Here is a 13952-nt window from a genome sequence, read left to right as displayed (position 1 = left end):
ATGGATGTTTAGTTTTAATTGTTTTGTTTATTGGTATTAGAACTGAGCTCAGAGTAACTATTCTTATAAATGTCTTCTTGGACGCATATCTATTTCTCTAGAATAAATTCAAGAGTGGGATTGCAGGCTGTTGCATACTTGCATTTTTTCGTGTATTGATAAATAATTCTCATTTTTCCCTCAAATAGTTGTACAGTCACTTTTCATTTTTACAATTATTTTTACCATCCAGAATGTCTATTTCTCCATGTCCTTCCTTACAGTTAATGTTATCATTTCAAAATTCTCACGACTAATAAGATGATTTCTAGTTGTTTGTATTTGCATTTCCCTAGTTATTCAAAAGGTTGAATATGTTTTCAAGATTATTGTCTTTTTGTGTATCCTTTTTGGTGAATTGCCTCTTCCTAGTATTTATTCTTTTTTTCCCTTGAATTGTCTCTTTTAAACTGATGTTTATTTAGTTCCTTATATATTCTAAATGTCAGATTCTTAATGTGTATTGTTAGATCAGTATATAGTCTTCATAGTGAACTCTTACTACATATACTAGGTCAGATTGCTAATATTTAGTTGTTTGAACTAAAAAATTTTTTTTCGTTTGGTTAAACCTAAGACATTTTTTCCTGATTGCATGCTTTTTAACTTTTTATGTATTCACTTTGGATATATTATGGCTTTCATGTCATGAATCTTACTTTGAAAGTCCTCTATTTTCAGTGATAAAATTTTATATTTAGGACTTTATCCCATCTGAAATTGATTTATATTTATGTCATTAATGTGCATAGAGGTCCAATTTTTCTTAATTTGTGGACAGTTGTCCTAACACTGTTTATTAAACAGTGTGTTCTTTTCTAGCAGTTTTGGACTGCTGCTTCCACAGTAAGCTGTAGTGCTACAGATATATTACTCCATTTTCTGTTTTGTTAAATCTATTTGCCTGTCTGTTTCTGCTCTAGTTTTAATTATTAGGTTTTTACAGTATTTTGATACCTGTTACAGCACATTTCCTGTCATTCTTTTTTGAGGTTGTCTGGGCTGTTCTTGTGCGGTTTACGAATGATTTTCACTCAGAATATTTTATTATACTGGCATATAGTCTCCGGAGCAGAGAGGAAGAGAGAATTTCTAAACCTGGGGCTGTCTCGACTCCTGTGAAGCACGTGGATGATCATACAGCTGCGGCGGCGGATGAAGTTCTAGTTGAGAGGAGTGAGAAGCAAGCCCCCGCTCTCCCAGGTAAGCCAGGAGGGACTGCGTTCAGACTGCCCGTCGGGATTTACAGACGGCGTAGAGATGCCGCTGCTGTGACTGACCGCCCACACGTGAACTTCGTTGTCTGTGACTTCCAGTGCCTTTCTTATGGGTGGAGGTGGGCATAGATCGGTAGATTTTTGTGAATTTTAAAAATGTTCTGGATAGCAGTTATTTGTGGTTAACAGCAGTTTACAGTGAGTGGGGTGTTTTCTAGCAGTTCTCATTGAAGGGACATGTGAGATTGGCTCAAGAAACTTTACCTGTTGAAAGTGTCTTCAGAAATGCGTTATGGAGGATAACTGTAGAGCTGTATGTGAGGCCTCCCGTGAGGCTCTTCAGGGTTCTGAGATCCAGGTGCTGGATGGGCCTAAAGATTTGAGTTCTAACGTCTCTCGGGTCCTCCCCTTGGAACCTCTTTCTGCTCTGACTGGTGGCAGGCCGTGGATGTTTAGAAATAAACTTAACCACAGTGAAGAGAGAAGGCTACTTGGACAGTCTTAAGAAGATTCTCTGTTCCTGTATTCTTCCTCTTCTGTTATTCTTCCCTAGAAAATGGATTGTTCAAACCCTAACAGCTGGAGCTGTGAAAAGTGCAGGGACCATGTAACTTGCAGACTTGTAAGGACATGAGAATTTGCAGCTGGAAACTAATGTATATGTGTATATGTACTCCATACATAGTATACGTGGTCCTGATCAGGAGCTCTGAACTTAGATTTTTGCTGTATTTTGCAGACTCTTATTTCAGTGGTAGCTTGCATCGTTATTCCATTTTTTAAAGTGATTCCTACACAATTTAAATTTTATTTTCTTTTAGAACCAAAGCCAGTGTATGCCCAAGTTGGACAACCAGACGTGGATTTGCCTGTCAGTCCGTCTGATGGTGTCCTGCCCAATTCAACTCATGAAGACGGGATCCTTCGGTATGTGATTCTGACTTGTGCTGTCTTCTCTGCCCGTTACTCAGCATTATTCAAAGTGAGAGCTCAGTTGTGAGCCGTATTACATGTACTTTTAAAAATAGTGTATACTACTTGATGATTTGTTTAGGTTTTTTAAATTATTTACATGATAGAATCAGAGATTAGAGAACATAAAGGAACCTTCTGGCTGTTTACTTCTTTCTTACCACTGTTTTCTGTAGTTTTAGGTCAGGAATTACAGATAAAAAATTATTTTTTATTTAAATATCAGAATTTTCACAGGCAGTCTAAATCCCTAGCATTAAAAAAAAAAAATCAGTGTGTCCATCTCAGCACGACATTTGGGGACAGATAATTGATTATCATGGTGGACTGTCCTGATTACACTGTGGCATATATTTAACAGCATTCCTGGCCACTAGCTGCCAGTAGCACCCAAGCACACGCACACATACACATCCACACACACACAGTTGAGATAAGTAAACATATCTCCAGACACTGCCAGTGTTTCCTGCAGGCAAAGTCACCACTGGTCGAGAACCTGTCCTAGACTAGCTAGCAACTCAGAAATAAGGGTTGATGTTCCGCATCTTCTACTGCTACATGTTTTATATACGTAGTCGGATTGAGATGTAAATTTTGTAACCAGATTTCAAACCATCATGATCATCAGATTAGTTTTTTGTTGCCTTTGTGGTGAAAGGGACATGACATGAGTAATGGAAAATCCCCAAATTTCCTCAAGTGGGTTCTGTCTAGACCCCTGCTTTCATCTGTTTTCTCTGGTAAAGTAAGTTAGGTTGTTAGCGTTAAGACCCAACTTGGTAAAGAGAAATAGCTCCTGAAACTGGTGGGTATCACAAGTTTAAATTGTACATTTTTAAAATTAGGTAACTGATCATTCACAATTTCATCAATTGTGAGGGGTTGTCCACTTTTTCCTTCTTAAGAATCGTCTGAGAGCTTTCCTGATTTTTTACGGTCTCAGGAAACTTTTATGATTAGATTCCAGAGACCTGTTTCCCTGAGAGAGCCCTGAAGAGCAGATAGCGAACGGGACTGGGGATGTGGGCAGGATTTGTAGCTGAGCCAGGAAAGGCCTGGTTATTCATCCAGATTCAGTGAGTGGACATGAGGCAGAAGCAGTTAGTCTACTTTTGCTACTGCATGTAGCTGATACAACGCAGGGCAGAGTCTAAGATAGCAGGCATGTCGGGCACGTGACCATGAGATTGTGCCTAAAGCTGTCCACAAACAGTGGCTTTAAAAACCCACATCTTACTAATGGATTGTAGAGACTACAACCAACTATTTTTACTCTTTGAGGCCCACTGGATTGGTCTGTGTTAGAGAAAGACTTCCAGGGACCTGGAGTCTTAGGACTTTAAGAAAATGTCTGAAAGAGCTGTCTGTACGGGTTGATTTGGGAGAGGCATCTGTGAGACGGCTCTTGACGCAGGCAGAAGAGCAGGGTACCGTCACAGCCAAGGCTCATCCTCTGTAAGAAAGCTGGGAAATAGACTGGGGGACCAGGGCCACCACCAGCCCGGACAGTGTGACCTCTCTAACCTGCAAGTTCTTAGGTTATGTCCAGCTAATGTTAGTTCCAGTTGAGGAAACCAGATCAAATGTGAATTCATTTTAAGTTCTAAAAACTAAGGTAATCTTTTAGTTGATTTTAAAGGACTAGATAATGTCTTTTCTCAATTCATTTGGTTTGTGTTTTTAAGTTTCTGTTAGTTTCTAATTATTTGCTCATTGTTACTTAGTAAATTAAGATTAAAAAGACTTTTTCTACACTTCATGTCAGAATAGGTACAAGAATTATGTGTCTTCCTGGCTAGGAATGTGGGATGGTTTTGGAAACCTAGAAGGGTAATTTGTAATATATATAATTTGTAATCAGTTACCCTAAAGGGTGATGATCTGTTTCTGTCTAGCCATTCTTCAGCATTTATTTCAGGAGTGTCCCGGGTCTTGACAGTGCACTGATGATAGAGGAAAGTGCCTGCATTAATTCGTTTCCATTCTTTGTCAACAAGAAGAGGGCAGAGATTAGGCATGGGGCTAATCCTAAAGGGCTGAATGATCATGCTTTTCATTTAGAATTCAAAAGGGCTGCAGAGTAGGTGATCTGTGTGAGCTACTGAACGAGTCCCTCAACTGCAAAGTTTCAAAACCACTCTCTGTTGAATACAGAGGTCACAGTACGAAAGCCTGATTTTGGCGCCCTGGTATTAGGAAAATTTGTCAATTTATGCTTTAATTTCTACCTTTATACAACATTGTGTCTCCATAGAGATGATACAGTATGCATTGGGCTGGGAAAATGGAAGATTTTTCAGCCATTGGGAATGTACCACATATATCTAAGACCGACAGCTGGGAAAACATTGTTTTTATGAAGTAATTTTATAAATTAATATGTAAAACAGTACTTACATATTAAATTTGGATATTTTAAAACTTACTTTATCAAAAATTAAAAGAAAGTGCTATTAAATCTGATTTGGAATTCTACCACTAAATTTTATTCAGTAAATTAGTGGTATGGGGAAAATTTCCAAGATGTTGGTCCTTTATTTTATTCTAAATGTGATTTTCATTGTATCAGTTGCTGTAACTTTTCAGGCTTCTCTTAACTGCTTCAAATGAAATATTTGTTAACAGGCCCAGCATGAAATTAGTAAAGTTCAGAAAAGGAGACAGTGTGGGCTTGCGGCTGGCTGGTGGAAACGATGTTGGAATATTTGTAGCTGGCGTTCTTGAAGATAGCCCTGCGGCCAAAGAAGGCTTAGAAGAGGGTGATCAAATTCTCAGGGTACGTCAGAGTGTCAACTTCGGTGGGTTCAAAAGGACTTAGCTCTGGAAAAAGGCATCACACACAGCAAACCTACTATTTACAATGGGTGCTGCAGTGTCTGGAGCCCGCTAGACATTCCATTTAAGAAATTCATCAGGCATAGTTGCGCTCAACTTGTCTCTTCCTGCTCGTGCTATTGCCAGGAGCCCGTGGAGCCCCGTGGGGCCTTCTCCCCCGACCCTGCTGCGGTCAGGGCTGGGGGCCGAGGAGGTGGGGTGCACATGCTGCAGGCCCCACCAGAGGTAGGGCCAGCCACGGCAGTCAGGGAAGCCCAGCTAGGTGCAGTCTACCAGGGGCCTCTTTTTCTTTCAGTTTTTTGTTTGTTTTCCATCAGCGGTGTTGCCTGGTAACATAGTACCATCTTTATTTATGTCTTCTCTTTCTGAAATATCCACCCTTCCCGCCAGATACACTCTGTCCCACCTTATCAAGAAGGTGAGGTGTGTCAGGTATGAGCTCCCACCCCCACCCCCGCGTCGTCATCACTGCCCCTGCTCTGGTCTCCTCTGCATCCGGCTGCCTCCTGCCTGCCTCCAAGTTCATTCTCCTCCTCCTCCAGAATTTTGCCACTCTGGTCATGGTTTCTCTCTGCCTGTCCTCTGCTTCTTCGTCTGACTTCCACTGTCCTGTTCCTCTTCTGTTGCTGTTGTGCGTGTTGAAGGAGGTGTGGTGGGGCTCCTCCCCACTATCTTCTCAGTCTTCATGTCGTGAAGCGGTGCAGTCAGCCGGCTTCCACACACCACCGTGTGCGCGTCGCTGAGCGCACCTCCCCTTCAGCCTGCATCCTCCTCCAGTGCTTGCTGGTGTTGCCCTTACGGGATCCCTTTCAAAGTGCTTTCTTCCTTGGATTCCATCACGCTGCCATTCTGTCCCTCCTCTGATCTTTTTGATTCTTTTCCTGCCTTCTTTAATCATTCTTCCTAAAACCTGGGAGATGTCTGCGGGCCCCTCTTCTCTCTTGCTGCACAGCCCCCGTCTTGGGCTTGGGCACTCAGGGCAGCAGCCCACATCAGAACCTTTGCGAGCTCCCACGGCGGCTGCCTGGGGCCTCTTCACCCTGCTCCTTTCCCCTCGGACCCAGCGGGCCAGCGTGTCGGACTGATTCCCACCTGACACTGTGCTGTGGTTCCTCTTGGTGGTCCTCAGATTGACACAGCATATGTACTTAAACAGACCTGTTCTCTCACCCACCTTATATCCTGCTTGATGTAATCAGGGCACATGTCATCTGAGCCATATTTCTTAATAGTTTATTTTTGTTTTGTAACATAAATGCAATCCATGTTGAAATTTTTTTAATGTGGAAACTCTCCAGAGATGAAAAGAAGAAACCCCGCACTCAGTCACTGATGATACTGTGATGAGTACATTTTGGTCCTTAGGAGCATCTCATGTAAATACTGACTTGGCAGACGCGGAGCCTGCCTCGTACAGATGCCCTGACAGGGATGGCACAGTGTGCGCGCCATTTCTTTTTATTTTCCATTTCTCACTTTCTTTTGATTTCTTTTTCAGAGACTAGGAAAATGTAGGGCTCTATTGTACATCCACAGAACTTATAATTTAAGAATTTAGATCTGGAGATTTTACAATTATAATAAATAATTGGAATTAGAAATTGTCTTTTTTGGTCTAAAGTTCTACCTTGCATGATCTCTAATGTCAGGATGCATTGTGACTACTCTTTAAATGAATTTATGCCTTCATTCACTCTACTTACTTGGTTTCTGCTTATTTTAAATTAGAGTATATTCTTTTCTCCAAAGTAAAATAAAAACTTTCACCTTTGTAGATGTGGTATTTTCAAATTGGGTAAACTCTGTGACTATTTGTTTCCTGTATAGACCAGTCTTTTTATAATCTGAAAATATGGCCAAGAGTGATCTGTGAAATGTATTTTAACAGGTAAACAATGTAGACTTCACAAATATCATAAGAGAAGAAGCCGTCCTTTTCCTCCTTGACCTCCCAAAAGGAGAAGAAGTGACCATACTGGCTCAGAAAAAGAAGGATGGTGAGATACTGTCAGAAACCTGAGAAAATAAACCTGGGGAAGTTTGAGGACTTACAGAGGAATTCTGATTTCAGTGTTTTCAATAAATCACTCAAAGTTGAGTGATAAATGAATTTGTTCATCTCAGAGGGAGTTTATTTTGTCATTTGTCTTACACTGTGCTCCTTAGCACAGAGCAGTAATGGGACCACCCCTTTTCTGGCGTTCTCATCAAAGTGGAATGCCATCAACCCTTCTACAAGGCACAGAAGCATCCTGTACTGGTCCACACAAAACTGTAAATGGGCAGCTTCTGAATTCTGTGCTGGTGTTTTCTAAGCAGTACTCTGGTGTTTGTTAGGTTAACTCAGGAGAGTGCCTCATTTTCTCTGTGATAAGGCAGATCCACTTCATTTAGAACAGGGTTTCTCACACTTGGCACTATTGATGTTTTGAACCAAAGAACTCTGTGTTATAAAGGCTGTCCCATGTATTTCAGGATGTTTAAAGGCACCTCTGGCCTCTACTCACCAGATGTCAGTAGCACACACACCCTCCTCCCAACACACCATTGCAGCCAGCAAAGATGCCTCCAGGTAGTGCAGCCTTCCCGTGGGGAGACAGAGTCGCCCTCATCTGAGAGCCACTTGTTTAGAAAAACAGGGCCTTCTGTAAAGTTTGCAGCCACATTAAAGATTTAAATGGGAAGCACGTGTGGTTCTGGACATGTGGCTTCATCTGTGTCCGCATCACTTCCCTCCTCTGCAGGATGGACATGCTGAGTGTCGCATTCTGTGAGATGACTCGACACATGGGAGAGCACTTGAGTAATCAGTCAGCAGTCAGCGTTGGTTGTACCATTGTTCTTGTTCTTGTTAATATTATCAGCAGCATCTTCACATAATGGATTTTCTTCAGGTTAATTTCTTATCCCACTAGTCACTGACACTGGTTTTGTTTTGATTCTTTGTAGTTTATCGTCGCATCGTAGAATCAGATGTAGGAGATTCTTTCTATATTCGAACCCACTTTGAATATGAAAAGGAATCTCCCTATGGACTTAGTTTTAACAAAGGAGAGGTGTTCCGCGTTGTGGATACCTTGTACAATGGAAAACTGGGCTCTTGGCTTGCTATTCGAATTGGCAAAAATCATAAGGAGGTTGAACGAGGCATCATCCCTAATAAGAACAGGTAAGAATGTTTGGATACCTCTCAGAAAAAATTAAGTAAACGATGACAAGATTTCAGTACCACTGGGAAATTTTGGTAACGCCAAAAATCAGTTTTTGTTGTTTGCCGTATCTGTAACTGACGTCATTGTACAAACTCCTTAACCATTAAGATTTCAACTGAATGAAGTTCTGTCTAGTGTTTTGACATTTCGTTCCATTGAAAGTTTTTGTTTTGTTTTTAAAATACCCTTATTTATTTTTATCTTTTCTTGTCCAGAGCTGAACAGTTAGCCAGTGTACAGTACACACTTCCAAAAACAGCAGGCGGAGACCGAGCTGACTTCTGGAGGTTCCGAGGCCTTCGTAGCTCCAAGAGAAATCTTCGAAAGAGCAGAGAAGATTTGTCAGCCCAGCCAGTTCAGACCAAGTTTCCAGCATATGAAAGAGTCGTTCTTCGAGAAGGTGGTTTATTTTCTACAGACTAACCTAACACCTTTTGATGTCAATATGCCTAAGAAAGAGAAAGTGTGAACTATGCTGGTTTTCATTTGAATGTTTCCCCAGCTGGGTTCCTGAGGCCTGTGACCATCTTTGGACCAATAGCTGATGTGGCCAGAGAAAAGCTGGCGAGAGAAGAACCAGAGATTTATCAGATCGCGAGTAAGTATCCTCAGTACTGACTTGAGATGAAGTTGAGGGCATAGTTTACTAGTTACTGCTGTAAAGGATGGGTCTGATCCACTCACTGAATAGAAGTAAAGCTTTTCGCAAGTGAAAATTTAATTTGGAGGGAAACCTGAGTGGCTGCACCCTGGCTCTGCCACTTTTCTCTAATAAGGAGAAGCATTACCACTTATGAGTCTCTGGGTTTCATAAGAAAACCGCTTAGCGCACAGTCTAGTTGATCCTGACGGCATCACACGGGGCAGGTGTTAGAGTGTCCCTGCTGAGCCCTTGGCTGCTGGTACTGGGACCCTCATCATGGTCAGTCCTGGCGACTCCCAGCCAGTGAGCCGTGTGCTTGGCTTTGACCCCAGCTCTTCCTGCTCCAGTCCAGGGCTTTCAGTCATGAAGTGAACAGAAATGCTCCAGTGTATAAGAGAGAAATAGAAGCATGACTCACGCTCAGGTACCGCAGACACCTTCAGTGAGTTAGTGTGAAGTGTGAGTCCTGAGGGCGTGGTGCTTTCAGTGCCTTATGGACTTTGCTTGCAGATTCTCCCACTAATTTAGCTACTATGGTAGTTTAAATATGCAGACATAGTTATGACCACTTCGGCTTGCTTTAAGTTATCTATAGAAATGTAAGCTTTTTTTCCTAATGAGAAAAATTTTATTCTGTATCTTGAAAAGTGAAAAAATATCATCACCCTACGTTTTACCTGCTGTGTTTTCTCCACCCTTTGTAAACATACTTCTGTGAAGTTTTATTACACTGATTAGAAAAGTTCATACCCCATTTTCCTTCTTAATAGACAATGTGTCATCATTTTATTCTACATTCAGCTTGTGGTTGGTTGGCCTTCAGTTGTATAGTTTGTTTCAAATTTGTATTTTACTGAAACAAAGAATGCAGAAGTCTGTCCATATTTTGTTTGCTTGTGTGTACATTGCCTTATTTCCCAGAGAATTTAAATAGTCGAGAATATATAGAGCTTTTCCATATTTAGGATGATCTTGTTATACACAATTCCCAGAGACAGGAAGGAAGGAACATGGGACATAAGTTTTCTGGCTACGATGTGTGACTTCTGTTGCGGGTTTAGGATCTTGTTCCATTTTCTCCAACCAAAACTCTCAGTTGATCCCTCTCGTGAGTTCTGCTGTGTCCACCAGATTTGACATTTTGCCCTGCTTTATCTCATGATTGTCTCATTCTCAGATCATTCACTGAGTCACTCGGTGTGACTTTTGTCCTGCAAATCTCTGCCTTTGTCTGATCTGAAACAGACAGAGCTCGAACCTTCCTTTCTAGATTTCCTTGTGACCAGCACACAAACATTGCTGTGCCTCTTTAGTGAAATGCTTCATGGCAGTTAGACCCCTGAGATCCATGGTTAGAGATCAGCCTCAGCGACCTTCAGCACATTACACACCAGGATGGAGGGACAGGGAGCCAGCAGGAAGTCACAGGCTATCTTGCAGTTACAGGGTCACAGCCTTCTCTGCTCCCAGGTCCCCTCCTCTTGGTCTCTAGCCCAGAACTCCTCCCAGTCTGCTGAGTGTTGTTGCTGTGGTTAGTCGGGGGCCAGCCCCTAGGTTTGGGTGGGGCACCACTGAGAGGTTTACAGTGACGCCTAGCCCAGCCGTATGGGAGCAAAAGAAAAAATGGATATCCCTGTATACATGTTCTTACGTTTTTTTAACGGCTGTTTTTTTCCAGAACATTAAAACAGTTGGAAAATTTCTGAAAAATATTAAAAGTCACATTTTTGAAGTTTAAATACGTTACCTAGACCAAACACACAGTTTACAGTTTCCTTTCCTGGCTTTAATAGTAGCAAGTTCATCAATATTATTTTTTAAATCCACTTCTTTTTAACCTCATTTTCAGTTGAGCAAAATGCCATAGTTGACAGTTTCTCTTGACCGAGTGACAGTCTTCAATAACTTACTCAAGTTACACTTACTGATTCTGTTTAAAATTTTGGTTCTGATTCTATTTAACATGTTGTTCTTTGTGAATTGCTAATTTTGATTTTTTTGAACATACTTCATCGAAGTATTCCTTGACTGCTGAGGTTTTGGGGACCCCATTACATTTTGCACCTGAGGCAGGTGCCTCACTCCCCTCCCTCTAGTCCCAGGTGGTCTCACCCAGTGGTGACACCCAGCGATTCTGACCCATAGGGGATGTTTTCATCAAAATGGGAGCAAAAGGGAGGTGGGGGCGGCTGCTGACCTCTGCTGGATGGAGGCCAGAGGTGCTGCTAAACAGGCCCTGGGGTCCATGGTGGCCCCACAGCTCAGCATCATGGGCCCAGCATATTGTTAGTGCCTCGTGGTTCAGCATCGATCTAACCATGGAAACTGATGTTTTGTTTTTGTCGCGGCATCCTGAATAGAAAGTGAACCCCGCGATGCTGGAACTGACCAGCGCAGCTCTGGTATCATTCGCCTTCATACAATAAAGCAAATAATAGATCAAGTAAGTGATTGAAAACTGACCTGTTTCATTGTAAGCTGTGAGTGTTATGTTTCTCAGTGGGATGGGGTTTGGTTAAATTGAAAGTAGAAGATAGTTTTTCTAAAATTATTACCGATATAACCATAAGAAAGTTAAGCCATTACTGAAAGAGTATAATTATAATAATCATTTTCAGGGGACTAGTATCGCAAGCCTTAGAGGGTGATCCTTCATCACCACAAAACAGTCTGCAGTGTTCAGCTGTAGTAAGACTGCTGATACCGCTCCACTCCCGCTCAGGTTGCACTTTGATGTGTACTCGATGGGGAACGTGTTCTTATTCACAAGGTCACGTCAGGAACGTTAAGTTGTTACACTTACTTTCACTGTCAGCTTGCAAGGATTGGGGCTGTCTTAAAAGCGAGCTGGCTGAATTTTCTTTTGTTTTAATTGGGCTGGAAATTATATTGAGTTAACTTCTATGTACACATTTTCCTGACATGTGCCCCTGAGACATCTCAGAGCATAGTTAAAGGTCCAACACTGTGGGAACACAGTCTTGGCTGTGACTTTCTGAAGGTGGTGCTCCTGAGTTAGCCGTGTCTCGTCCCCTTGTTTGTTTTCTTGTTTGTGTCTCCAGGACAAACACGCTTTATTAGATGTGACACCGAATGCGGTTGATCGTCTGAACTACGCCCAGTGGTATCCGATTGTGGTGTTCCTCAACCCGGACTCCAAGCAGGGTGTGAAGACGATGCGGATGAGGTTGTGTCCTGAATCACGCAAGAGTGCCCGGAAGTTGTATGAGCGGTCTCATAAACTTCGTAAAAACAATCACCATCTTTTCACAAGTGAGTGTGTCAAAGGCTTTCTTTCAGCTTAAAGTATCTGTGCAACAGCCTGTAGACAGAGATGCTGTGTGGTCCAGATATTAAAACTGACATGACCTTTGCCTGGAGTGGTTATTGTTTTAGCAGCTGCTGTTGATGAGAAGAAATGTCCAGGGCCAAAGTGGACATTCCAAAGGGTGTGTCTACCCTCCAGGACCATCTTTCAGATAACTCAGTGATGGTGATTGACCACTAGGCAGGTTGGATGGACGGTTCTAACCACGCCACAATGCTGCTCTGTTTTTCAGCTACAATTAACTTAAACTCCATGAATGACGGCTGGTACGGAGCGCTGAAAGAAGCGATTCAGCAGCAGCAGAACCAGCTGGTGTGGGTTTCAGAGGGGAAGGTGAGCCATTTCCTTTCAATAAATTATGTAGCTTGTCAGAGATGCCTTGGAGTCTCCATTGTTTTCTAATTGGATCAACACACAGAGAGTCCTTTTGGGAGTTAGCTTTTAGGTTTTTATAATCAGTGTGTAGGGTTATGAATGTTGTTTTTGATAATAAGCGATTCTGAAATTTCCCTCCCCACAGAATTCCCATTTGAGTGGTATTCTCTCAGAAAATGAGGGGAGTTGGGTGGGCTCGATATGTGGTCCCCAGAGTGCTGTCCTCAGCACAGGGGACTCAGGACTTGCCTGGAGGAACAGGCTCTCTGAAGGCAGTGATGGGTGGGGAGACTGGACCGCAGACTGTCTCCCCTTGAGCAGCGTGGTCCCCCCAGCTCAGCGCAGGTCCTGCGGTGAAGTAGCAGACATTTCCCTGAGCCCTACCTAAGCCCCTGTGAACGTTCTTACAACATGCTGAAAATGTTAGACAACACAGCACGTCCTTTTGGCTTTGAACTTTGACTTTATATCCATCCAAATGGCCAGCTTCAAAAGGACTACTTTGTGTTGTCAGCCTTTCTGGTTTTGTAGCAGTCCTTGGTGGGAAAAGCCTGCCTGTTTTGTTGGGAGAGTTAATTTTCTCAAAGTATACAGTGGAAAGAATCTTTTGTTTTTCATGTCGTTTACCTTACAGATCACTGTAAAGTCTAGGCAAGGTGGAGAACATCTGTGTGTTTTTACTTTGCTTTTTCTGTCTCCTTGTGAGCTGGATTTTTGTTGTGTTTTGCCCCCGCATGGCCCGTCTTCCCTTCTGCCTGGCTGTGGCTGCAGGGCCGCGCAGTGCATGCTCCGTGCCCTTAGCAGGCCACACGTGCCCTCCACCTTGGGCAGGGTGACAGTGCTGACCTCGAGGGCTGGTGACCACTGTCCCCCGCCGTTGCACGTCACAGCCGTGCTGGGGGTGGCTGCTGCATGTGAGCTCATCAGACCACTAGCATACCTGACGTGTCAGCTGGGACACGTGGTACACAAGTCCTGGTGGGGTAGACCGACATACCATCGTACACCCGCACACTGTTCCTGATTCTCAGTTTCATGGCATTTGATTGACAAGGATTACAGTCCTGTCCGCACTCATCCTCTATAAAACACAATTCTGGTAGCAGCCTTTAACAGGTGGAATGTTAAGAGCTTTCACTGGTGATTCTTGAAATAATACTAGTTTATGAATGCACAAAGTTTACCTTTCTACTTATCTGAGAGTTTTTTTTTTAATCCACAAAACTTAATTTTCTATGATTTTTCCTCGTGATATTGTGTGCTTCCTTTCTTTGCTTGGATTTTAAAATAAAGGTCTAATTCTCCCAACTTTCTATGTAAGGAAAATA

General features: G+C 42.6%; 1 protein-coding gene across 5 annotated transcripts in view; it reads left to right on the top strand.

Annotated features, from left to right (window-relative positions):
• TJP1 (tight junction protein 1) overlaps positions 1-13952 on the top strand; it is a 96162-nt gene that overhangs the window by 62205 nt on the left and 20005 nt on the right. For all 5 annotated transcript variants that reach the window (XM_031672139.2, XM_031672138.2, XM_031672137.2 and 2 more), the window contains exons 9-18: positions 1103-1242; positions 2078-2183; positions 4857-5007; positions 6955-7063; positions 8016-8235; positions 8494-8678; positions 8781-8876; positions 11282-11364; positions 11984-12194; positions 12482-12582. In XM_031672139.2, the coding sequence (XP_031527999.1) occupies positions 1103-1242; positions 2078-2183; positions 4857-5007; positions 6955-7063; positions 8016-8235; positions 8494-8678; positions 8781-8876; positions 11282-11364; positions 11984-12194; positions 12482-12582 (1402 nt within the window). The remainder of the gene's footprint in view (positions 1-1102; positions 1243-2077; positions 2184-4856; positions 5008-6954; positions 7064-8015; positions 8236-8493; positions 8679-8780; positions 8877-11281; positions 11365-11983; positions 12195-12481; positions 12583-13952) is intronic.

Source organism: Vicugna pacos, chromosome 27, assembly GCF_048564905.1.
Source record: "Vicugna pacos chromosome 27, VicPac4, whole genome shotgun sequence".
NCBI lineage: Eukaryota > Metazoa > Chordata > Mammalia > Artiodactyla > Camelidae > Vicugna > Vicugna pacos.
This window is presented reverse-complemented; position numbering and strand designations above follow the sequence as displayed.